Source organism: Erythrolamprus reginae, chromosome 2 (assembly GCF_031021105.1).
Source record: "Erythrolamprus reginae isolate rEryReg1 chromosome 2, rEryReg1.hap1, whole genome shotgun sequence".
Classification (NCBI taxonomy): domain Eukaryota; kingdom Metazoa; phylum Chordata; class Lepidosauria; order Squamata; family Dipsadidae; genus Erythrolamprus; species Erythrolamprus reginae.
The window spans coordinates 184,691,826-184,719,133 of record NC_091951.1 but is presented as its reverse complement, the minus strand read 5'-3'; the positions used below and the strand labels follow the sequence as shown (position 1 = coordinate 184,719,133).

Below are 27,308 nucleotides of genomic sequence, written 5' to 3'. Positions count from 1 at the left end.
CAATAAACGTCTTCGGTTTTTTAGACATCAGAAGCAGCTTCGAGTCTGCTGCAAAAGACGCCATAGGAGAATTTCGGGAAACGGTTGCATCATCACAGAAAATACCCAAAACGTTACACAGCAGAACGATGCTATTTTCCCATTTGAATGTGTTGAATATCACCTAAGAAAGAAATATAAACTCTTTCAATGGACTATAAAACAAGGCGGAGCGTTGTAAAAGTCCCCTTCCCCCATTAAGACAGCCCAACCCAACAACCGCCCCGCCCCTGAAAATGGTAGCCTAAAACCGGAAGTAACAACGACGTCACCTCATTGTTTTTCAAAAGCTCATCTCTGTGGTTAAGCTGACTTACGCATCTTCCGTATTTTTTTTTAAACTTCGGAACCCGGATGCAGATGGCCGATTCCCCAGGGACAGCGCGTCTCACCCCAAAGGGCGCCTGCGCTTGCGGCGGATGAGTCTAGTAGGCGTTCTATCGAGAGAATGCGCCGAGCCGGCAGACAGCGCTGAGCATCAGTGCGCAAGCGCGGTGGAGGCAGGCCGGGATTTAAAGGGGCAGCGTTCCGCGGGTGCGCGGGGTGGGGAGGGAAAAGTCTCCGTTCGGCGTTTTCAGAGGCGAGTGGGCTTTTGTTCCTCCCGTTTGGGAAAGATGGTGTGCGGGGGCTTCGCCTGCTCACGCAATGCTCTGTGCGCCCTCAACGTCGTTTACGTGGTGAGTATGACAAGCGGACGGACGGCTGCTTTTGCTTCTTCCCGGGAAAGAGAAGAGCGTGGAGTTCTTATGGAAGGAAGGGGGGGCGGGGGGCTAGATCCAGAGGAAGGAAAGCTGGGCTCTGTGAGTGTGTGTATGTGTGTGTGTGCATGGTGTTGAGTGTGGGTGGGAGAACCCCACCCATAATGGGATTGCTGGGTGCCCCGGGAGGAGCTTGGATTTGGGGGGGGGGGGGGGGAGATCTGCCCAGGTCTCTTTCTGATTCTGTATACTTGAGGATGGGTATATGTGGGTTGGAGGGGAGCTGGTGGTAATTTTTAGAGGAAAATAAGTAAGAGCTGGGTAGAGGGATGACCTCATTGCTTCTGCTTTAGAGCAATTGCCCCAATCTGGTCACCTTCCGATTGTGTTGGAATGCAGGTCATCTTTGATTTTTTACAACCACAGAGTTTCCGTGGTCGTAAATCAAAGACCACATGCCACAATTGTGGGATGTGGGTAGTCTATGATTCCCGACCACGGAGCCCAGACTTTATGTTGCTGACCGAAGGAATTGACTCAGTGACCTTTGCCCCATTTTACGACTGGACTCACCACGTTTGTTAAGCAGTGGTCATTCCCCATGGACTTCGCTTTGTCAAGAAGCTCACCAAAGATGATTGTGTAACCCTGGGACACTGCAACAGTCATAAATATGAATCAGGTGTCAAGCAGCCGGATGTAAATCAAGTGACTGTGGGGATGCTGCAACGGTCATAAGTGTGAAAAATGTTCATAAGTCATTTTTGCTGCCGTTGCAACTTTGAATGGTCGCTAAAAGAACTGTTGTCAAAGACTGCCTGTATAGTCTCCAGAATTTCTGACTGGAAATGTTGAAGGTGGTTGTGGTACCCTATAGCAGAGCAAGGCTAAGATTAATCTGTGAGAGAATGCATGGTAGGAAAAAGAGACATTTTGTTTTGTCTGTCTGTTTTAGGGGCCAGGAAATTATAAAATAGTATGAAGAGAAGCTATAAATCCTGCACACTTTGTTTGCAAGTATTTGGGGGGAATCTGATGAGTGAGTAATAGGTTGGCCCCACAAGAATTGGACTAAAAATATGTCTTGTCAGGGTGGCATAGAATGGGAAGCTTGTGATATTTACCTAAGAAATCTTGACTCAAATGTTTTCTTGACTGCTAGCAACTGACTGAACCTTCTCTTCTTGTTTGCTGACCTATGTTTTGTCAGATCTGGTAAATAAGTTACAAAGATTATGTGTCATTTGATTGGGTCCCTGGCTGCACTGCAGAAACATCTAGGAAACATTGAAGAAATAAGAATGACCAATACTTAGCTCAAACAAGAGCAGAACAGAAAATGACTGGTTTAATAGCACTTTAACAGTTTTCCTTGGACAGTGACAGAAAATGGGCAGTTTTTCCAATTATATGCCATATTTTTCAGAGTATAAGATGCCCCTTAGTTTTGGGGGAGGAAAACAAGGGGGGGAAACTCGGAAAACAGCAGACAGTACAGATGATATACACTGTTTGCTGTGTACTTCTATGCATTGGTGCCTGACCCATAGAAATAGCAAAGAATTGGAGAAATGTACATTACAGCAGTATATTAATTCCATAAAGTTTTCTTAAATGTAGTCATACTAACTCCTCCCAATCATTTAAATAGATCTACTCCAAACATGACTAAGGCAAGGTTTAACTCAGCTGCCTTATCTTAATACGAAAACAGGACACTGTTACATTTCAGATTATACTTCAATAGATCTTTAAAATTGATGTGACTTTCTGGAAATATTCTTTGCTGTTTAAAAGAAGATACAATATCACTGGGGCTCTTCGGATCAAGCATTTATTTTTAAAAGCTTCATTTTGTTGTTTCGAACAATAATAAAGGAGTCTTTAAAAAAAATAAGTCTGATAATTTGCACATTCTAGAGACATTTATATTTATTGATTTACCTCCTTGTATCCAGTTCAGCGGAAAATAAAAATCTGTGTCTCTCTCTCCCAGCAATTTTCCTCCTTGAAGCTACTTACACTTTCAGTTTAGCACATGCCCGGCCTGTCTGCAGCCTCAAACCAGTTGAGGGTCAGGAAGCTGATAATGGGTTGCTTGGCTTAACAGGCTCTGTTCTTTTTGCTGCAAGGAGGTAAATTGCTGGGAGGCAGAGGCCAAAGGGTAGGGGTGGCTGGCTGGAACTACGTTCAGTGTATAATACGCACCCAGGTTTTCACCCTCTTGTGGGGGAAAAAGATGCGTCTTATACTCTGAAAAATATGGTGTATGTTCTATTTAAAAATGCAAGACTGGCATTAGGGAGACTGAAATTCTAATCCATCCTCAACTACAGATGTTATTGGGTAACTGGGCCACACACTTCCTTGCAATGCAACCTACTTCACATGGTGGTAATATTATAATAATAATAATAATAACAACAACAACAATAATAATTTATTAGATTTGTATGCCACCGCTCTCCGCAGACTCGGGGCGGCTTACAACAATAATAAAACAATGTACAATTTGATAAATCTAATGTTTAAAGAAAACACATTAAAACCCCAACATTTAAAAACCATGCAACACAGGCATACCGCACATAAAACTATATAAGCCTGGGGGAGATGTCTCAATTCCGCCATGCCTGGCGATATAGGTGGGTCTTAAGCAATTTATGAAAGACAAGGAGGGTGGGGGCAGTTCTAATCTCTGGGGGGAGTTGATTCCAGAGGGCCGGAAAGGAATGCTATGTGTGCTGCACAAAAGGTGGGTTATAAACCCAGAAAATCAATAAATGAACTTTTCTCCTTCCTTTGAGAAAGAAAGAGGCCTAACATACGAGGGTTATCTGTAAAGCAAGGTTAAAAAGCACATAGCTCTCACGGGGAATGTTTGCAGGTGGGAGTTGGTATTATTATTGTGTAGCGGGAAGACTGGAAGAGAACAAACAGTGCCAATGGTCAGTAGATCATTGACTGGTGTTGTGGTGAATGTTAGCAATGAGCATCCTCATTCCGTTTCCCTCCAAGTGTGAAGTGCACACTGTAATATGCTACCTGAATGCTAAGGGCATGAACACTGCTGCGATGGGTGCCCAGGTGCTTACTAAAGCGCAGAAAATTGACAGAGTTGGTGCCGCCTAAGAATTTCTTGACCGTTTCGAGATTGAAGGCGAAGCTTTTCTCAACTGTATAGTGACAGGAGATGAAACTTGGGCTTTTCACCATACTCCAGAGAGCAAACGTCAATCAATGCAGTGGCGCCCTACTCATTCTCTTCCAGCCAAAAATTTCAAAACTCAGCAATTGGTGAGAAAAATCTTGGGCACCCATCGCGCACAAATCTTGGGCGCCCATTGCAGCAGCGTTCATGCCCTTAGCATTCAGGTAGTGTATTACAGCGCACACTTCGCACTTGGAGGGAAACAGAATGAAGATGCTCATCTCTATCCTTCAACACAATACCAGTCTATGATCTACTGACCACTGGCTCTGCTCGTTCTCTTCCACTGGATTCCTGCTGCACGATAGTAATACCAACTTCCCCCGCGAATATTCCCCACGAGAGCTACCTGCCTTGTAACCTTACTTTCCAGATAACCCTCATAGATTAAGTATGGATAATAAGGATTTGTTGGAATTCATATATTCTGCTCCCAAGAAGTCCTACAGTGCTGGAATCCTGGGTGAAAAAAAAGAACTTTGAAAGACCTTGAGACTGATTTTAAATCATGTAAGTTGCCTTTGGTATCAATGGGCCAGAATCTTTGTAACTAAGGAAACCTGTTTAAAACTAAGAAGTGGAGCAGGTTCTGTGCTGGATAACCTGATTCCATTTTCATAGAACACACCTCCGCTGCATTTTTCATGCCATTAGAAATTTTTGAAAGCAGAGCTTCTGCTCTCAAAGCAGATTACATGTATTTGTTTGTTTTAGATATTATGACCCAGACAGTGGAAAATCATGGCCAGAAGGGAACATTGGGTCAAGCTATCATTAATGCTTCATCACGCAACCATGGAATGTTATCTGCCTGATCGTTCTGTTTTTCAGGGGAACCCTTTGGTGTCGTCAGATTTCTGGCGGAACCCTGGTTGAAAAAACACTGTTGACCACTCCCCCAATTCTTTGTGAAATTCAAATAAATATCGAAAGATTGCTATTACATAATATTGTATATTATATAATATTATACAATATTGTAAGATATAGATGCTTGAATTTACAAGGCAGGGGGAAATATTAAGTAATGCTTGGTACACTGTAGTGTGTGTGTTCTTCCTTTTTAAAATTGGCTAGAGACCTTTTTCAATATTTGGTTTTATAATAAGGTTTTTTTTAGTTGTTTAGTATTGGATTGTTACATGCTGTTTTTTGTCACTGTTGTTAGCCGCCTCGAGTCTGCGGAGAGGGGCAGCATACAAATCCAATTAATAAATGAATAATAAACAAACAAACAAACATAAAGTTTCATGTCCTGATTAAGTGGGGCTAAAGCACAGCTCATGCTTTTTATTTATATGTGAACCTGGATCACCTCTGCCCAAATAGCCACATAATTTTTAAAATTTTTAAATATGCAAGTTGATCCACACAAAACCGATCCATCGTAGTGGCCAGGCCTAAAATATAATTATTAGTTAGTATGGTGGGTAAGAAATTGGGGGTGGGGAGGGAGAGATTTCTCTTGCCCAAAGTTTTGTTTGTTTGTTTATTTATTTATTCAACTTCTATGCCACCCAATCCCATAGGACTAGTCGTCATTCACAAGCCACAAACATCTTACTCAAGATGAAGGCATTATTTTCCTTTATGGGCCTCTCTGCAGCTGATATATACAACTATACCACCTTCCCCAATTATTTATTTCCTGACGTCCAATGATAAAATTGAAATCCACCTCCCTGCTGCCCAGATAAAAAGCTAAAATAAATAGAATGGGATTACTGTGTTAAGGAAAGGTCAAAGAAGATGGCCCCATAGACTGCAATGGGTCTGGTGGCTTCTGGTCCCCCACTCATGGCTTCAATAACTACGGTATCTTCATACACAGTTTAGAGGCATTTGATATTTTTCAGTCAAGTAAATGTATTTGTAGGCAACCTGATTTATTTTGACACATAGCTGTGCTTGATACAAGTTGATACGTTGTATAACATCATCTAAAGGAGCATCCAGTCAGTACCTTAGCTAAAACTGGCCTCGCCTGCAAACGTTTGTAGCAAAAAGCTTTATATATGTATTTCTGCATCAAAGTAAATGTGGTTAGTATATTTTCCTGCATAATTTTACAGTTTGTTTGCTGCTTTAAGAACTCAAGTTCCTAGCATTTATTGTTGCAGTCAAACCCACAAGTAGCAGATTTACCTGTCATTTCCACAAACCAAATGAATCGATCAAAACTCTAACCCACTTCTGGAGAAGAAACGGCAAACTCCACTAAAAGCTGGTCTGACAATTGCAGCAGAATGAAGAGCTGACAAGTAGACCAGCTCTCTGTAATTCCTTTCCAGATGAGGAGACTTGAGATCATGGGACCAGAATATCTCCGGGACCGCCTTCTGCCGCATGAATCTCAGTGACCGGTTAGGTCCCAAAGAGTTGGCCTTCTCTGGGTCCCGTCGACTAAGCAATGTTGTTTGGCGGGACCCAGAAGAAGAGCCTTCTCTGTGGCGGCCCCGACCCTCTGGAACCAGCTCCCCCCAGATATCAGAGTTGCCCCCACCGTCCTTGCCTTTCGCAAGCTCCTTAAAACCCACTCCTGTCGTCAGGCATGTGGGAATTGATATTTCCCTTCCCCCTAGGCTTATAGAATTTATACATGGTATGCTTGTATGTATAAGTGGTTCTTTAAATTGAGTTTTTTAAGATTGTTTTAATATTAGATTTGTTTACATTGTGTTTTTATATTGTTGTTAGCTGCCCCAAGTCTTTGGAGAGGGGCAGCATGCAAATCTAATAAATACAAATACAAATTTATTTATTTATTTATTGGACCTATATGCCACCCCTCTCCGTGGACTCGGGGCGGCTTACAACAATTCAATAAAAATACAATATGTAAAACATTTCTAAATCCAATTAACAGAATAATTAATATTTTTTAAAACTAAACATTTAAAAATCAAACATTCTACACATTCACTGGCCAGGGGCTGGGGTCTTGTAACCCCAAGCCTGGCGGCATAAATACGTTTTCAAAATCTTATGAAAGGCAAGGAGGGTGGGGGACAATAAGAATCTCCAGGGGGAGCTGATTCCAGAAGGCCGGGGCCCCCACAGAGAAGGCTCTTCCCCTAGGACCCGCCAAATGACATTGTCTAGTTCAGTGTTTTTCAAGCAGTGTGCCGTGGCACACTAGCATGCTGTGAAACATGGTCAGGTGTGCCATGGGAAAATTAAACATGGGTCCCCAAACTACGGCCCATGTGCCTGATACGGCCCGCGGAGGCCATTTATCTGGCCCGCCGCCAGCTGCCTCCAGCCGGACATAAACATTCCCCTCACAATCCCTTCAGCTATCAGCAACAGGAAGAGTGGAGGTACAGGGAACACTCACTGACCAATCACCTTCTAGGATTCATCCCAACCACTAGCGATGAACCAATAGCAGGCCGCCTCTCATTCACACCCAGGAAGGTCCCCGCTCAGGCTGCCGTGCACTTGTCATTCTGTGGCCACGGCGAGTAGTTGAGGCTGCTACTCCTCACCATGGTCCCGATTTCTAATCCTGGTCAGGACTGGAGGTAAATGTTGCCACCACTAGATGAAGCCTCAGCCTCAGCTGGTTACGTCTGTGTATAATATGCATTGTGTTAGAGTGTCATTTTGTGTCGTTTTGGTTGGTGGTGTGCCCCAGGATTTTGTAAATGTAAAAAATGTGCCACAGCTCAAAAAAAGGTTGAAAATCACTGGTCTAGTTGACGGGACCTGGAGAAGGCCGACTCTGTGGTACCTAATGGCCACTGGGATTCGTGTGGCAGAAGGTAGTCCCGTAAGTATCCTATGCCATGTAGATCTTTAAAGGTCATAACCAACACTTTGAATCAGGTCCGGAAACCAATTGGCAGCCAGTGCAGTCCGTGGAGTGCTGGAGAAACATGGGCATACCTGGGCAGGCCCATGACTGCTCGCGTGGCTGCATTCTGCACAATTTGTAGTTTCCGAACACTCTTCAAAGGTAGAGAGCATTGCAGTAGTCGAATCTTGAGGGCATGAGCGACCATAAGCAGAGACTCCCTGTCCAAATAAGGCCACAACTTGTGCACCAGGCGAACCTGGGCAAACACCCCCCTTGCCACAGCTGAAAGGTGATGGTCTAAAGTCAGCTGTGGGTCAAGGAGGACGGCCAAGTTGCAGACCCTCTCTTTCATCCCCCAGAGTTCCTCAGTAAACCGAGGAGATCTCCAGGATCTACTGACACAGAGAGGTCTCAAAGGTGCAATTCGGTCAAGAGCCTCAGCTGTATTCCAGGCAGCACCAAGGGACTCTGTCGAATTGTGTACGAGCATCCACAAGTGCTCCAGACAATTGCTCCTTGTGAGGAGAATGCAAGATAGCAGCAGATTTAGAGCTCCAGGAGACTAATTTAATTTTAATTTAATGTATTAAACTTATAAGCCACCCAACTCCTTGCAGACTCAGCGGCATACAACAATAAAACAATATAAAAACAGTTAAAATCCCAGAAATAAAGCGGTCATTCAACAAACACTCGTTCCCTCATGGCCAGAGCTGGTTGGTCTTACTCAACGGCCACAGGCTTGATGGCTGAGCCAAGCTTTAACTGCCTTCCAGAACGGTAGGAGGGTAGGGGCGGTATGACTCTCTGGGAGTAGTTGGTTCCACAGAGCCAGAGCCACCACAGAGAAGACCTCCTCGGTGGCCCGGCCGATTGGCATTGTTTGACTGATGGGACCTGGAGAAGGCTGACCCTAGTTCAGGGGTGGGCAATTAATTTTGCCATAGGGCCACATGAGAAATTGGGATGATTTTAGAGGGCCGGACTAATATAATTAACTCAGTTCTGTACTGTACAATTCAATACTGTATATTATTGGGTAGAACTGAGTTAATTATATTATAATTATAAATTATTATATTGTATTGTATTATATTATAATTATATTATATTATATTATTATATTATACAGAATATTATATATTATATAATTATATATTATATATTAAATCTTGAACACCCAGTTCTTATCTAGAAAACTTGGACCAACCTCAGTGGGCCGATCACAGACAGTGGGTGGGCCACATCCAGCCCTCGGGCCGCATTTTGCCCAGGTCTGCCCTAGTTGGTCACTGGGAGGTTTGTAGCAGAAGATGGTCCCGTAAATAGAATGAATAGACTAGACTAGAATGAATAGTCATCATGTGGAATGAATAGTCATGGTTGTTCAGGGGACCTGGCTGCCCCATTGACTTTACTTGTAAGAAAGTTGCAAAAGGTAATAATAAATAACATGACCCCCAACTATCGTAACTCTGAGTCAGTTGCCAAGCGACTGAATTTTGATCACATGACACGGCATCCCACTGTGCAGTGTCTGTAAGAGTGAAAAATGGTCACAAGTCACCTTTTTTGGTCCTATTGTAACTTTGGTCACTAAATGAACTGTTGTACGTTGACAAATTACCTGTGGGGAAGGGAGAGAGCTAAATTTCTCTTTCCCAATTCACAATGTGCAAACATCTTACTGGAAATAATGGCATTATTTTCCTTTTTTGGGCATCCCTGCAGCTATATTGCACAGCCATACCTTCCTCCCCCGGCTTACGTATTGTTTGTTGCATAATTACACTTAGCTATGGCATTAATTCTGTCCAAGGTCATTAGTCTTGCCAGGTAAGTCTTACAGGAAATGGCATCCACATGACCTAATTCTACATTATTGCAAGGCTACAATACAGGTAGTCCTTGACTTGTAGTTCATTTAGTGACTGTTCAAAATTACAATATCACTGGAAGAAGTGACTTATGAACATTTGTTGCACTTAACAACATCCCCATGGATATGTGATTTACATTCAGATGCTGGACACCTGATTCATATTTATGAAGGTTGTAGTACCCCAAAGTCATGTGTTCATCTATTGCCACTTTCTGTCAAGTGAAGTCAATTTGGTCAAGAGCCTCAGCCGTATTCCAGGCAGCAGCAAGGGACTCTGCCGAATTGTGTACGAGCATCCACAAGTGCTCCAGACAATTGCTCCTTGTGCAGAGAATGCAAGATAGCAGCAGATTTAGAGCTCCAGGAGACTAATTTAATTTTAATTTAATTTATTAAACTTATAAGCCACCCAAATTTTTTTAGTAACATATATTCTGGGCTCAACTGTGGTCATAAGCTGAGGACCACCTGGAAATAGGGTCTTGCAAGCCTGAAAGTACAAATATCACGGTATCCCACTGTTATAAAATTTTGAGAAGTTGTTGGGTGGGTCCTGGATTTCTTTGCCAATTATGAATTTGTGGGCTGCGTCTTCTCTTATCTGATTGTTCCCTAGGTAGCATCTCTGCCCCTTCCCTGCCTCATTCTCACATACTATTACCTCAACCTTGCTCTCTATAGTTCATTATATTTCCAGCATTTTTTGAAAAAGTGATTACTCATTTTAGGAATCAAAATTGGGGTAGCATTTTATACTAGTTCTCTCTTAGGAGTATAAAAACCTAGGGTTAGGCCTTTAATGCCCAACAGAGTGGAGCCATCAATATTCTAGAGAGATGCTATTTCCTAGAACAGCACCAAAACAGACAAAACTCTTAGATTCCACAAGGTGACTCTGCCCAACAGAATAGGCATGGAGCATGCCAATACTACAAGCTAGAGGGACTATTAGGACAGAGATGGTAGGCACGCTGGTGCACTTATGCACGCCCCTTACTGACCTTAGGAATTGGGTGAGGTCAACAGTGGATAGTCTGAGAATAAAGTTTTGGGGGTTAGGTGACGAAACAAAAAATCAGGTAGTTATGGCACCTGTGGATCTACATGTCTGAGCAATATTTTCTCTATATATATCAAAGAGACCTTGTACTTGTATTCTTGTTTGAGAAGCGCATTTGTCACATTTCTGCTCTGTGTCCTTTCCCCTTATTTGGAGAACTTCTTGTGGTTAAAAACAAATTTACGTAGCTTATCAGTAGAAGAGAACCAAGACAATAGAAGGCAACCAAGCTCAGAGAGCACCAAGGCCTACACAGTAGATAACTTACATTGGAAAGTGTTTGAAATCGAGTATGAAGTGTACTGTCAGTAGTTAAGAGAAGGATTTAGGGGTAGTGATTTCTGACAGTCTCAAAATGGGTAAACAATGCAGTCGGGCGTAGGGAAAGCAAGTAGAATGTTTGGCTGCATAGCTAGAGGTATAACAAGCAGGAAGAGGGAGATTGTGATCCTGCTGTATAGAGCACTGGTGAGACCACATTTGGAATACTCACCTACACAAAGATTTTGATAAAATTGAATGGGTCCAAAGACGGGCTACAAGAATGGTGGAAGGTCTTAAGCATAAAACCTATCAGGAAAGACTTAATGAACTCAATCTGTATAGTCTGGAGGACAGAAGGAAAAGGGGGGACATGATCGAAACATTTAAATAGGTTAAAGGGTTAAATAAGGTTCAGGAGGGAAGTGATTTAAATAGGAAAGTGAACACGAGAACAAGGGGGCAAAATCTGAGGTTAGTTGGGGGAAAGATCAAAAGCAACGTGAGAAAATATTATTTCACTGAAAGAGGAGTAGATGCTTGGAACAAACTTCCAGCAGACGTGGTTGGCAAATCCACAGTAACTGAATGTAAACATGCCTGGGATAAACGTATATCCATCCTAAGATAAAATACAGGAAATAGTATAAGGGCAGAATAGATGGACCATGAGGTCTCTTTCTGCCGTCAATCTTCTATGTTTCTATGTTAGCCACAGGAATAGGCCCCAAAATTTATATTGTTAAACAATGTGGTTGTAAAGAGGTTTATCACACAACCGCTTCACTGCTTAACTGCTGCTGTGAAGTGAGGACATTAAGCAAGCCACAGTTTGCAAGCAGGCACGTAAGGCAGGCACCTGGTGCTGAATGGGAAAGGGTAGGCAAGTGGGTTTGTGTGACACAAGAGCAGTGAAGCCAGGGGAGGTTTCTGGCAGAAATGGGAGAGTGTACAAGCAACTGAACCTGTGGGATCTTCCCTGCTGACTTCCCCATTGATTTTGCTGATGGGAAGCCAAGTGGGAAAGATCTCAAATTGTGATTGTGTGACTGTAGGACACTGCAACGCGGTAAGCGTGAGCTGGTTGCCAAAGGGGCCAGATCATGATCGCATGACATGTTGTGACAGCTGGGACTTCAAGCTGTCCTTTTTTCTCCCAGTACCTTCATAACTTTGAACAATTGCTGAAGTCAGTAAGTGAGGCTGTGATTCTCTTCTCCCTTTTGTGGAGAATAGCTGGGTTTGGCACTAATTGATTGGGTCCCATATCAGTCAGAACATCTCTTACCTCTTTGCCCATAACAAAAGGTGTGAAAGAATCTTCCCATCTTGTAAGTTAACAGCAAGATACTGGAAAAAGTTAAGTAATTAAAAATGTTAAAATATTGTAGTGTAAAATGGCAGAGTGTGTTATTTTCAGGACAGTGACTTTATTATAGTTCTAAATAACTTCCCAGCCTTTGTCTAATTTTCCAATATTCTGTTGGCTTGGAAACATTTTGAATAATTTAAACATAATATATAGTATAGTGAAAATATAATTTTATGGGTGTGTGGGTGTTGATAAGGCTAGCCAAATAAAGCTGTTGTACATATTTAAGATTGTTTAATGTGAAGAGTCACTCTCTGAATCACTATGATAGAATAGAATAGAATAGAATTCTTTATTGACCAAGTGGTAGAGCCGGGGTGGCAGGTAGAGTGCTGTACTGCAGGCCACTGAAGCTGACTATAGATCTGGAGGTCAGCGGTTCAAATTTCTAGGTTGACTCAACCTTCCATCCTTCCGAGGTGGGTAAAATGAGGACCCAGATTGTGGGGGCAATAGGCTGGCTCTGTTAAAAAGTGCTATTGCTAACATGTTGTAAGCTGCCCTGAGTCTAAGAAGGGCGGCATAAAAATCGAATAAAGAAATAAATAAATGTGATTGAACACGCAAGGAATTTGGGTTTGGTGCTTGATGTAATGGTACTGGAGAAAACTTTAACACACACACACACACCGTCCCATCTGAGGTTAGTCTGCTGTTCTACAATAAATGTAAAATACGGCAGCATTAGAGGAAAGAAAACACGGTATCTAGTTTTGGCATTGGATATTTGGAATGAACAATGGGAAAGTGAGAAAAACAAATCCCCGTTTTCATTTCAGATCTCTTAGGAACCCTTAGGATATTGTGACGATTTTGTAATATACTAAAACTGTTTTATGGGATGTGGCCAGTTTTCCCACAATCTAGTCGATGAGGAAGTCTTGTCATCAGCTGCAAAAACTCGTATGGAAATGGATACTGAGCAGACGTTCAGGCCAGTTCGCTGGAATTGGGTTAAATGGATTTATAATCCAAAGGAGGCTAGTTCATAGATACAAGCTGAGATGAAAGCAATAATGAGCTGAGCTGAGACGAAAGCAATAATCGCAGTACAATATGTAGCACTTGGGAATGGAAATAATGCAACTTTATTGAAGAGAAAAGAAAAAGCTAAATAGATTGGAATTTTTTGCAGTGTTTCTGATATTTTTCCCCATCTTCCTAACCCCAAATCTTCCTTGTTTTCCAGCTGGTTGGTCTACTACTGATTGGCGTGGCTGCCTGGGGAAAAGGATTTGGGATTGTTCCCAGCCTCCACATCATCGGAGGGGTCATTGCGGTGGGCTTCTTCCTGCTTCTCATCGCCATCGTGGGACTCATTGGTGCTATCAACCATCACCAAGTCATGCTTTTCTTTGTATCTTTTTAATGCTCTTGGCAGAATTTATGGCCTGTCTCCTGAAATCTACCTTGCAAAAATAGATGTATGAAAATTCCACCAGATGCGTTATTGGCACGACTGGAATTGAAATTGCCAGTTATAAGGTTCTCGGTGGTGCAGTAGTTAGAATGTAGTATTGCACATTAACTCTGTTGATGGCTAGCAGTTCAATTCTCACTGGCTCAAGGTTGACTCAGCTTTCCATTCTTCTGAGATTGATAAAATGACCCATATTGTTGGAGGCCAATATGCTGACTCTGTAAACTGTTCCGAGTGGTACAGTTTTGTTTCTTACAAAGGTTGGGGTTTTTTGGTTTTAAGAAAAGTAGGGGAAGGACTTCAAAAGAACCTTTGTTATGTTTGAAGTTATGCATTGTTTTTAGTTTATGTTGGAATAAAAATAAAAAATTTATACCGGAGGGGGGGGGGACCCTTTCAGAGTATTTCAAAGTCTTAAACAGAGCTGTAAAGCAGTATAGAACGGTATATAAGTCTAAGTCAGTGGTTCTCAACCTTGGGGTCGGGACCCCTTTGGGGGTCAAATGACCATTTCACGGGGGTCGCCTGAGACCCTGGGAAAAGACAAATTTCTCCTGGTATTAGGAACTAAAGCTTCTATTCTGGCGCCTTGGAACATATTTTTACAATCCGACCAATCAGGTGTTTACAGTGGGGGTGTCCCTCTGACCTTCCTGCCAATCAGCTTAAAGCTCTGTTGGGAGAATTGGTGCTAGACTTATGGTTGGGGATCACCACAACACGAGGAATTGTATTAAGGGGTCGCGACCTTAAAAAGGTTGAGAACCACTCGTCTAAGTGCTATCGCTTTGCTATTGCTGTTGTGGGCTGCCTAACTTGAAACTGAAAACCGTTCACTGTTTAGATCTTGATGAGCTACAATTCCCCTTGAACCCCTACTAGGCTTAATGGGAGTTTATTTAAGAGATATGGGAGGAAGATAGATATGTTTGTGAAATATTTTTGTAAGATTTTCTCACTTTCATTTGGGCATTTGAGACTACCGAATAAGTAATATTTTTTTTTCTTCTGTATTGAGAATAACAGCTGGCCTTGCCTTAATTTTGAGGCTCTGCTCCAGAGGTTTCTTTCTGTTTCTGTCCTGGTATGGAAAGTGTGAATCTGTTGATGAAAATAACTAGTAAAGAATTCCGCCCTCAGGCAAGGAGTTAAAATTTGGTTATGATATACACCAGGGGTCCCCAACTTTTTACACAGGGGGCCAGTTCACTGTCCGTCAGATTGTTGGAGGGCCAGACTATTAAAAAAAACCTATGAAAAAGTAAAATACCAATAGAAAAATAATGCATCAATTAATATATTTCCATAAATTATACTTTTCTATAATTTCATTCAATATTTCCAAGCTCAATTAATTTTCAGACACTTAGCATTTACTATTATTAACTTTCATCAATCTTCTACATTTCCAAGTATATTTTAAATGCATAATGCAAACTCATAAAATCATACAGTACATATCATAAACCCCTTGTTTATCGTATGTATCTTCCCTTAATTTTACCTATGTAATTCTATAGTTCTAAAATTCTAATCCAATTTTACGAATTAATACATCCTAATATTAAATAACACTTAAATATATCTTTTACCAATATTCCATAGTCAATCCATATTTAATAATCAATCATCCCTCCTCAAATTTCTAGCAATGTTCTCATTTCTGGGTACCTCTCCTGTCTCTCCCCCTTTTCTCTCTCATTTGTTTCTCATTTCTCCCTCTTCCTCCCTTTTTCTTTCATTCCTTCCCTCTCACTTTTCTTTTCCATCCCTGTCTCCTTCCCCATGCGTGTGTGTGTATCTGTGTGTGTGTCTGAACTCTTGAACCATTTACAAAAACAGGTGAGGGCTGAGTTTTTTTTTCTGTTATTACTTGGGTGCTTTTTACCATATGCTTAAATCAAGAGTCACTTCTCTCTCTCTCTCTTTCCCTTCCTTCCTTCCTTCCCTCCCTTTCTCTCTCCCTCTTTCTCCCCCCCTCTCTTTCTCTCTCATTTCCTCCCTCCCTCCCTTTCTCGACACAGCAGAGCCGTTCACTTTCCCTCTCGTCAGGAAGGGGAAAAGGCGCGTCTCTCTTGCCTCCGGCTCACAAGGGGGCTGCTGTGACCATGGCTGACCACCAGGGGGCTCCCTCCGCAGGCGGCACTGCCCTGGCAGCACATTAGCTTCCAGAGGGAACTGAGTATGCGCGTCCAACTTTTGCCTGTCTCTGCTTCTCTCGCTTTCCAGCCGAAAAGGCATGAAGGGGTAGTGGAGGAAAAGCTTCCCCGGCGTCCGTCCCATCCCCCTGCTGGCTTGTTTTGTTTCAATTAACCGGAGGGACCAGCCAAGAAGCAGCCCCAACACCGTGTGTCACCCTCCCCGGGCTTGCAAGCGGCGCCCCCCCACCCCTGTGGCACAAGGTGAGCGGCGGTTAGGGGGTTGCTGTCGTGGCAGCAGGGGCCCACTGATGTCAAGCCCGGCAGCGCTGAGCAAAGCTGGCTGCCTGGGGAAGCAGGGTGTTTGAAAAGCGCGCTGCTTCCCTAGGTGGGCGGCTTTGCTGGCAGGCGCAGGGCTTGATGTCAGCGGGCCCCTACTGCCCCAACAGCAATCTCCCGACCGCCGTGGTCCCCGCCCCCCAGCAACAGACGGTTAATGGCGCTGGAAGTCATCCGCGGGCCAGATAAATGGCTTCAGTGGGCCGCATCCGGCCCCCGGGCCGTAGTTTGGGGACTGCTGATATACACTGTAGTCCCTTCCACCCTCAGATGATTATAATATTAAGATAGGATTAAATCCTGCATGTATAAAACGATGAATACATCTGTCTCTGGGTAGGGCATTAGAGCAGAACATTTATTATAAAATAGTGCATGTAAACTTAGAAAAAAGAGGCCAGAAATAAACTGTATGTTTATGACAAACTTCTGCATTGTCAGTCTCATCCCATAAACTTTCAGAGTAAAGGCTCGCGATCTGAAATATTGCAATAAAAGGAAAGGGATTGTGGAGGGAAGTCTGTATTGGATCTTGTAATTATTATTTTTTTTTGGCAGGGAATCAGAAAGCAAACTTTCTGAAGCTGCTCCATCTTTGATTAGTGGATAGATTCACACTAGCTGTTCCTTTCCATGAACTCCTAGGAGCAGAAGCTGAAATATAAGCATATATCATTAAAACAAACACATAAGCATAAACCTTTCCTGAATTTAATGCTTCCGTGTTGTCCCTTCTCCATCTATTTTTGCACTGTCCTAAATTGTCATATCCACTTTGGATGTAACAGATACCAGAATATATCCGGATGTACAAAAAGCAATCCAGCTTTATCGCTAGAGATTATATTAGCGATAAAGCTGGATTGCTCCTTCTTTATTTTCATATTTAGCGTATTTTTCAGAGTATGATGCACACACACACACCCAAAAGAGGGTGAAAATGTCGGTGTGTTTTTTACACTGAATAAAGCCCTGACCTCACACCCCATTTTTGCGAAAAATGGGCCCATTGTTTGCAAAAATGGGGTGGACATAGGGTCTGGGAAGCTTGCAGAAGCTCTTGGGTGCTGGGAGGATGGCAAAAATGTCCCAGCCATTTGTAGTCCATTTTTTTTCACAAAAACGGGGTAGGGACTGGGGGAAGGCAAAACTGCCCCCATTTTTGTGAAAAGAAATGGGTGGAAATTGTCTGTTTTTGCATACAAATCTAATTAATAATGATGATGATGATGATGATGATGATGATGATGATGATGATGATGATGTCACTTGAAGCTTTGGTCCAAAAGTAGCTAGAACCCCCAAATTAAAATGAGATTGAAGTTTGGTGACAGTAGCTGAATTTTTAAAAGGTGAAATAACGTCCTAGGGTGCTACAATTTTTAAAGTATCAGTTTTGATCCTTAAAATTCTTCCCAACTTGAAAAATTTCAAAACAGCATATTAATTTTTGGCCCTACCCAATCTGGGCTAAAGGAGGACTGAAGGGCCACATTTGATCAATAGGTCGCCTTTTTATTTTTATTCTTTTGCACGTCTGCCTTTATGTTTTGTGGAAACCACGCAAGCTATTAACCGGAATCCAGACTTGTTCTTGAGCTGCAGCTGCTTTTCCGAGTAGTAGTTTTGTTTCGTAGAAAGGTTGGAGGTTTTTTGGTTTTGTTTTTTGCTTTAAAAGAAAAAGCTTCAAAAGAACCTTTCGGATTAGTTCAAGGTCTTTGTGTTTCTGTGCAGAGCCTGGTTATCAGCATCTCTAAAACCACAAAAGCCTGAGAAGAAGCCTTTTGAAACATTGTGGCTAGGTGTTGACCATTCAAAATCTGCTTTACCAAGCATAAATCACCTTGTTTTATCAACCTCCCTCCCCCACTTTCAACAACAATGTCTGGGGTTTTTTTTCTGCATTTCTCAACAAAATTAGGCTGTTCATGAATGAAAGACAGGCAATGTCAGTGGTATCGAGCAACTTCCTTATTTGCCCAGAAAACTTGAAATGAGAAATACTGATTTAAGGCAACAGGAAATAATGTTCAATGTTGCTGTGTGTGCTAAGACATCGCTGACACATACAAATTGTACTTTAAACCAAAAATGGTCATCTTTGAGTTCAATGCAGCAATAGTTAACCAACAATGGGGCTTATACAAGAAAGGTTCTAGAAAAACCGATATCTTTTTCTTTTGCAACCATGTAAATGTAAGCCGCAAAGTCTGAGTTGGTTTCTGGATTTTCTGGATTCTTATTTACATACGTGACCCTTGATTGATTTCAGAGTTTACTAATAAACTCCATTGACCCTTAGATTAGCACTCTTAGTTAGATGAACAGTAGTTTTTATCTTTGTGAACAACAGTTTTGATTGTTTGAAACATTCTGTGTACCTGGACTCCTAATGTTTTTTTAAAAATGGCATTTCCAATCTTTCAAAAATATTCCCACTTTAGTAACCTCCTTGGAAAAATCTACATTGATTTTGAGAATATTTTAGTTTCTGTTAATTTTCTTGGTGTAAATATCATTTTATCTGTACCTCAGTTTTACTTGCTGTTCACAAGCTATATTTTTCCCAGGATGTTCCTTAATTGCATCTTCAGTATATGATAATTCTAGGGATAATCTTTATTTTCCAGTTTGGGATTTCCTGTGCATGCCTGGTACTGAAGACACATAAGCAGGTAAGTCTGTCTGCCCGTTTCATTCAGTTTTTCTGGCTACATTTAGCCTGCACTGCAGCAAATTCACTTGAAGAAAAATGGCCTCTCGTGTTTAGTCCCATCATTCATTCATTCATTCATTCATTCATTCATTCATTCATTCATTCATTCATTCATTCATTCATTCATGCATGCATGCATGCATACATACATACATACATACATACATACATACATACATACGTTTGCCCAGGTTTCCTGGTACACCAGTTGCGGCCCTATTTGGATCAGGAGTCACTGCTCACAGTCACTCATGCCCTCATCACCTTGAGGCTCGACTACTATAATGCTCTCTACATGGGGCTACCTTTGAAAAGTGTTCGGAAATTTCAGATCGTGCAGAATGCAGCTGCGAGAGCAATCATGGGCTTCCCCAGGTATGCCCATGTCACACCAACACTCCGCAGTCTGCATTGGTTGCCGATCAGTTTCCGGTCACAATTCAAAGTGTTGGTTATGACCTATAAAGCTCTTCATGGCGTCGGGCCAGAATATCTCCAGGACCGCCTTCTGCTGCACGAATCCCAGTTAGGTCCCACAGAGTGGGTCTTCTCCAGGTCCCGTCAACTAAACAATGTCGCTTGGCGGGACCCAGGGGAAGAGCCTTCTCTGTGGTGGCCCCGGCCCTCTGGAACCAACTCCCCCCAGAGATTAGAATTGCCCCCACCCTCCTTGCCTTTTGTAAGCTGCTTAAAACCCACCTCTGCCGCCAGGCATGGGGGAATTGAGATACTTTTTCCCCTAGGCCTCTACAATTTTATGCATGGTATATGTGTATGTATGTTTGGTTTTTATAATAATGGGTTTTTAACTGTTTTTAGTATTGGGTTATTATTATATGCTGTTTTATTACTGTTGTTAGCCGCCCCGAGTCTGCGGAGAGGGGCGGCATATAAATCCAATAAATAAATACATACATTCATTCATTCATTCATTCATTCATTCATTCATTCAGATATCTATACCACCCATCTCAACCGACTCAGGGCAGCATACAATATAATAAATACGATACAAAGTGTATAAGAAATCTAATATTAAAATACGATCCTAAAACACAATCACATCCACATTCATCCAGCTAGATCTAGCCACTCATAGATAGATATGTCGTATGTAACAAAGGAATAAGAAATAAGATGTCCCAATCCCATGAGCAGGACGAAGCTTGTGACTCCCAGCCGAATTTGCTTTCGTCCCTTAGAGTTTTGATACAAATAGAGATACTGAATGTGGAAGTTGTGATTTGGCAACTTTAAGGAAGGGAACTATTAAAACCATCCTTGTTTGGTCAACAAAAGTATAAGCATAGGGTAAATTCCCTCTTTGTTTTCCAAGCTTAGTTGACCCAAGCAGCATGTTAATCTTGCATTTGTCTCAGTATGTACAGGTGTGTCTGTGCTTGTGTGTGTGCATGTGTGTTCAGCATGTCCTTCAGCTCAATTGTGTAGCTGTTCAATTGTCCACCCAGTTTATATATAACCTGATCCAGACGGGACCGAGTCCAAGCGTCACTGGGCCTCCTTGTTACTTTCTGTGTAAACAGCATGAGGTGACCAAGGGAGGCAGGGAAGGCATCCACACGGAATGGCCTGGAGGAGTATAACAGTACAATGATTGCGGCAGGCCATCCCACCATTCACGAAGCAGCTGTTTCGCCGGTGCCACTGAGGCCGACGCCTCCAGCAACCGAGCAACCGTGTAGCTGCAAAAGTGGCAGGAGGTCCTGCGATGCACCCCCTCATTGCTGGGCCTCCTCGTTGCTTCCCATGGAAACGGTATGAGGCGAGGAGGCAAAAGGGGGGAAGGGAGAGGAACATGCCCCCCCCTGCCAGTCATACAGAATGGATTCATAGTGGCCACTCCCGCAAACCTACCCTGTTTCCCCGAAAATAAGACGTACCCCGAAAGCAAGGCATGTCAGAGGTTTTGCAGAATTTGCTAACATAAGGCACCCCCCGAAAATAAGGCGTAGTCAAGTTTACATACGGTACGGTGGAAAAACATACGGTACCATTCAAAGCTGTTCATAGCGGTACCGTAATAATGTGGCGTCCCCTGCTGGCCCCTTCCATCGCTTTCTACCGTCCAGTACAGCAGACACAGTCTGCTGCTGTCTCACCGCCATTACAGTCTCCACTACAGTGCGTAGACTGTAGTTCCCCTGGTGGCCGGAAGCTGCAATAGCGGGAGTATACTGTTGTACCATATAAGTGCCGTCGTTTGTGTGTGTGGGTGCCATACTGACAAGTACCGTACCATAATCAGTGTACTGTATGGTACACTTTCTTTGGGGGTGTCAGCTTTTCTGCCTGTGAATTTGTCTTATTTGAGAAATATAAGGCACCTCCCCGAAAATAAGACGTAGCACAACTTTTGGAGCAAAAATTAATATAAAATAGTGTCTTATTTTCGGGGAAACATGGTAGCTACCGCGCCCCTTCTATTAATGACGGTCACAAAAAGAGCCAGCCCTAGCCCTGCCGACCTGGGACTAGGGGGAGGGGGGCTGGTGCCGGAGCTCTGAGCAGTGGCCGATGCGGGCTTTGTCTGCGCAGCCATGAAGCAGTATCGGCATGGCAGCATTGCCGGTGAGGATCGGGTCTGAGCCACTGTCGCTGTTGGCCGAGATCAGCAGATCCACATGGCTAGGGCTAGCAAGAGTGCAATGTGTCAGGCGCATCGTTGGGCCTGCCATTCTTTTTTGCGGCCATTAAGAGAAGGGAGGGTTTGCAGGAGCGGCATCCGCGAGGCCATTCCGCCCAGATGGCAGGTACATATGGGGCATGTGGGCACTTTCCTTCCCCCTCACTTCACCTCCTCGCCTTGTGCTGTTTGCACGGGAAGCATCAAGGAGGCCCAGCGGCACATGGGGCACATTGCTGGACCTCCTTCCACTTTTGCAGCTGCAGTTCCGTGAATGGTGGGATGATCTACTGCAGTGTTTCCCAACCTTGGCAACTTGAAGATATTTGGACTTCAACTCCCAGAATTCCCCAGCCAGCATTTGCTGTCTGGGGAATTCTGGGAGTTGAAGTCCAAATATCTTCAAGTTGCCAAGGTTGGGAAACACTGATCTACTGCCACCATTGCACTGTTACCGTTAGGTAAGAGGGGGTGCAAGGTGCTCTGCTGGGCCTGCTGCTCTTTTTGCTGCCGCCACTAATAAGGGGTGCAGGAGCTAGGGTTTGCAGGAACAGCCTCTACATGGCCATTGTGCGTGGATGGCAGGTGTGTGTGTGGGCATGTTCCCACCTTCTCCCTGAGGAAAAGGCGGGGACCAGCTGCTCAAGCACTTTGAAGGGCTTATATTGGGGGGAGGGCTTATTTTAGCACATGCACTCAAAAGCTTCATTGGGCTTATTTAGTTAGTTAGTTAGTTAGTTAGTTAGTTAGTTAGTTAGTTAGTTAGTTAGTTAGTTATTAGATTTGTATGCCGCCCCTCTCCATAGACTCGGAGATCTTAGTTTCAGGGAAACGTGTGTCTATGTGTGTACACACACAGACACACACCATTGAGTTTCTAGCAAAGGTTCAAGTTGTTGAAAAGTTCAGTAGCTTAAACCTTGTCTCTTCCTTTCTTGATATGAGTTGTTGCAGGTTGGCTGCATTCACACAGTACCCTGAACGCAATATAGTACCTGATTAATGTAATATAATATACATTAATATAATGTAATATAATTCATAGAATGTGCTCTGGCCAACCAAATCACATTACGCAAAGATCTGTTGATTTGTGCAACATGTTAAGATAATGACTGACTTCCCACAACATAATGAACAGTAAACTACTAAACCACCTTTATTCTGGCATGTGGAACAAATGCAGCTGGTGGGTGCGTTTACTTCCTTTTCATTTAATTTCACTTCGGGCATTTAATTAAGTTTATATTTTGCGTAACTCCCTATTCTCCAGTTGCATTAGAGAGTTCCCAGAATTTCTTTTGCTGTTTCCTTTGGGAATTCTGGAGTTATGCAATGCATCAGGAGGTTGGAGTATATACCTGAGCTGCTTTTTCACAGGCATTTCCCTCAAGGTAGCTAAGTCATACAGGGTGGTCCTTAACTTACGACCATAATTGAGCCCAGAATTATGGTCATAGGTTATGCCAGTTCCAGCAGACGTGGTTGGTAAATCCACAGTAATTGAAGTTAAACATGCCTGGGATAAACATATATCCATTCTAAGATAAAATACACAAAATAGTATAAGGGCAGACTAGATGGACTATGAGGTCTTTTTCTGCCATCTATCTTCTATGTTTCTAGTTGTTAAGCAGGTCGCCTCAAGTAACTATGCTTGATTTTTACATCCTTTATTTTTAAACTTTGAATTCAGATCATAAATAGTCCTGGGGAAGTCTGCTGTAAATTCAGTTGCTTAAGGCGGGGACTACCTATAGAAGAAACATCTTTCAGCTGTGGCGAGGGGGGCGTTTGCCCAGGTTCGCCTGGTGCACCAGTTGTGGCCCTATCTGGACCGGGACTCACTGCTCACAGTCACTCATGCCCTCATCACCTCGAGGTTCGACCACTGTAATGCTCTCTACATGGGGCTACCTCTGAAAAGTGTTCGGAAACTTCAGATCGTGCAGAATGCAGCTACGAGAGCAATCATGGGGTTCCCAAGGTATGCCCATGTTACTCCAACACTCCGCAGTCTGCATTGGTTGCCGATCAATTTCCGGTCACAATTCAAAGTGTTGGTTATGACCTATAAAGCCCTTCATGGCATCGGACCAGAATATCTCCGGGACCGCCTTCTGCCGCACGAATCCCAGCGACCGGTTAGGTCCTACAGAGTTGGCCTTCTCTGGGTCCTGTCGACTAAACAATGTCATTTGGCGGGACCCAGGAGAAGAGCCTTCTCTGTGGAGGCCCTGACCCTCTGGAACCAGCTCCCCCCGGAGATCAGAACTGCCCCCACCCTCCTTGCTTTTTGTAAAGTTCTTAAGACCCATCTCTGCCGTCAGGCTTGGGAGAACTGAGACATCTGCCCCAGGCCTATACAGTTTATACATGGTATGTTTGTGTGTATGTTTGCTTTTAATAATGGGGGTTTTAGCGTTTTTTAAATTATTAGATTTGTTCTTACATTGTTCTTGTTATTGTTGTGAGCCGCCCCGAGTCTTGGGAGAGGGGCGGCATACAAATCTAAATAATAATAATAATAATAATAATAATAATAATAATAATAATAATAATAAAAATGTAACTCTTGGCTACATGGACAAGAATTGAGAAGCTCTTATGTCGTGTCACTGAAAATTCCATTTCATGACACTGGATTTCAAAGTCTCTCTCTTTCTCTCTCCCTCCCTCTCCCTCTCCCTCTCCCTCTCTCCTTCTAGGAACGTATTTTGAGTGGAACCTGGAAATTACTGAATGAAAACACCAGGAAATCTTTAGAAAGCCGCTTAAATTGCTGTGGGTTATTCAACAACACTGAATTTGCCGATCTATTTAAGAGCGATGTTGACAATTGCAGTGCAGTAAGTGTACACTTTGGGATTCTTCGCCCTACGTAAGAGATATTTAACTTGTAAAATATATATGCTCTAGTTAAAGAGGTTTAATATGCTGGAGTTCCACATTAAGGTGCATTCGCTGCCTTGGGCTGTTGGCTCATTTCCTAAAGCATCCAATGGTGATACTAATCAGCTACAGCACCCAGGATAATTTTAAAAACAAGCATCCTGTGCGCTGGAATTTTGCTGTATCTCTTGCTTGAGTACAGGGAATTTTAAAGAATAAACCATTCCCAATTTCTAGTGTGTGATAGCTACATTTTTAATTGAAAAATGAAACAGGCGTGTCAAACTTGCATCATCACGTTGTCGTCACATGATGTATTCAGTAATGGGCTGCTCTTTACGCAGTCCTGGTAGGAAATTCTGGGATGCGCACGCATCTGGGCACCCCCGCACGAGATTTGGCTTCTGTGCATGCGCAGCAAGCAAAATATTGTGTGATGACACTCGTGCAAGCGAGATTTCGGTGATCTTCGGCGATTTTTTGCTTCTGCGCATGCGCGGAAGCAAATTTATCGACCAAAATCATCAAAACCTCATGCGCGAGCACATCATCACACAAGATTTCGCTTGCTGTGCATGCGCAGAAGCTAAATCTCACACCGGTGCGCACATGAGCACATAATCTAAATTTAGATGCTTGGCACAACTGACTCATGTTTATGACAGTGGCTTTGTCCTGAGGTCATGAGATCAGCTGTGGCAACCTTCCGGACAAGCGAAATCAATAGGGAAGCCAGATCTGCCTAACAACCCGTGTTGCTAACTTAATAACTGCAGGGATTCAACTCAATTTATTAGATTTGTATGCCGCCCCTCTCCGAAAACCCGGGGCAGCTTACAGAATAAGTATAAAACAAAGCATATGGAACAAATCAAATACAGTGGTTCCCTCGATTTTCGCGGGTTTGAACTTCGCGAAACGTCTATACCACGGTTTTCCAAAAAATATTAATTAAAAAATACTCTTGCTCTCTCTTTCTCACGCATGCCCGACATTCCAAATAACATTCTCCGGCCGCCGCTATGAGAATGCCTGCCCCGCTTCTCCTGCAGCCCCCTCGCTGACAGCTGGGATGAAAGCGCTCTCAGCTAAGGGATTGTGAGAGGGGCGGGGTGGGCGTTCCCAAAGCGCTTAGAGCGACGAGCGGCCGGATGAGGAGGCCGAGAAGTCGTAGCCACCAGCCCTGCTGCGGGAGGAGCCGTGCCCAAAGAAAGCTGGAGAGAGGGGCGGATCAGGCGGGCGGGGGGCAGCAGTGAGAAGCCGGGGGCGCGAGGGGGCTGGAGGTGCTGGGGGGTGGGGGCGGACGGCATTCAAAACCATCTTCGTCAGCCTCCGCGCTTTTGTCGCTCCCCGCCCCCAACTTTAAGCCCGGCTCCTTGCGCGGCCTTGGAAAAGGGTACGCAGGGGGTAGTTTTTGGCTGTCTATAGCCAAAAATGGTGTTTTTACTTTCGCATCTCTACTTCGCGGAAATTTGACTTAGCGGGCGGTCTCGGAACTCATCCCCCACGAAAATCGAGGGAACACTGTAATAATAAATGGTCTGGTAACAGTAGAAAAATCCAACAGTTCTTCAATATTTTTTTCCCCACCATTCGTACTTTTTACTTTTCCTAGTTTTTTCCCCACCACACTAAAGGTAAGATTTCCCACTTCAAGTCCTTCCAGGTTATTCCCATGCAGTTCCTTCCCATCTGGCCCAACAAAGCCAGTCGTACAGGATGCGGGGATTTATTTATTTATTTAGTAGCTCCTTTGCTTATGGCTCATTTCATCCGGTCTAGATTTAAAAACAGAAATCTCTTTCCTGCTCTTAGGTCCCTTCACTTGAGGCAATTATCTAAATTACCATCTCCAGCTGTGTCTCTGAATGTGATTAGTATTATTTCTAACATTATTGCCTCATTTCACCAGGGTGAGGGGCCCAGATCTGCCATTTCAAGAGGCCTGCTTGTTCCCCACTGTGGCTTCGAGGCGTAGTGATTAGGAATATTCTCTGGCTAAACATTTTACGAAAGATTCACAGAGAATCAAACTTGGTGTTTTTAGGAAAGCTAATCCGTCTTTTAAGGTTTTCTTAGCAAGGGCTCCTGGGAACACAAATTGAAACATCCTGGATTAGAGAGCATCAGTCATTCATTTGGAATACTGGGTTCAGTTCTGGAGACCTCACCTACAAAAAGATATTGACAAAATTGAACAGGTCCAAAGACGGGCTACAAAAATGGTGGAAGGTCTTAAGCACAAAACGTATCAGGAAAGACTTAATGAACTCAATCTGTATAGTCTGGAGGACAGAAGGAAAAGGGAGGACATGATCGAAACATTTAAATATGTTAAAGGGTTAAATAAGGTCCAGGAGGGAAGTGTTTTTAATAGGAAAGTGAACACAAGAACAAGGGGACACAATTTGAAGTTAGTTGGGGGAAAGATCAGAAGCAACGTGAGAAAATATTATTTTACTGAAAGAGTAGTAGATCCTTGGAACAAACTTCCAGCAGACGTGGTTGGTAAATCCACAGTAACTGAATTTAAACATGCCTGGGATAAACATATATCCATCCTAAGATAAAATAATGGAAATAGTATAAGGGCAGACTAGATGGACCATTAGGTCTTTTTCTGCTGTCAATCTTCTATGTTTCTATTAAAAATTCGATATATGTGACATTTATTTTATTTATTTATTTATTTATTGCTGCCCTAAAAGATGCAGCTGAAGGATGCTGCCTTCCTTTGCAATATGCTATCCTTCCTTTTTTCTTTTAATACATTTTATTAGTTTTTGTTCTTTCAATGTCTCGTGGGGTTGGCATTTGCTTTCTGAATTTCATACATC

At 43.1% G+C, this 27,308-nt stretch overlaps 1 protein-coding gene across 1 annotated transcript in view; it reads left to right on the top strand.

Moving 5' to 3' along the window:
- Positions 1–385: 385 nt before the first annotated feature.
- TSPAN31 (tetraspanin 31) overlaps positions 386–27,308 on the top strand; it is a 38,898-nt gene continuing 11,975 nt past the window's right edge. Inside the window, exons 1-4 of the mRNA XM_070740736.1 lie at positions 386–716; positions 13,512–13,679; positions 18,814–18,894; positions 24,288–24,428. Of these exons, the coding sequence (XP_070596837.1) occupies positions 459–716; positions 13,512–13,679; positions 18,814–18,894; positions 24,288–24,428 (648 nt within the window). The 5' untranslated portion in view covers positions 386–458. The remainder of the gene's footprint in view (positions 717–13,511; positions 13,680–18,813; positions 18,895–24,287; positions 24,429–27,308) is intronic.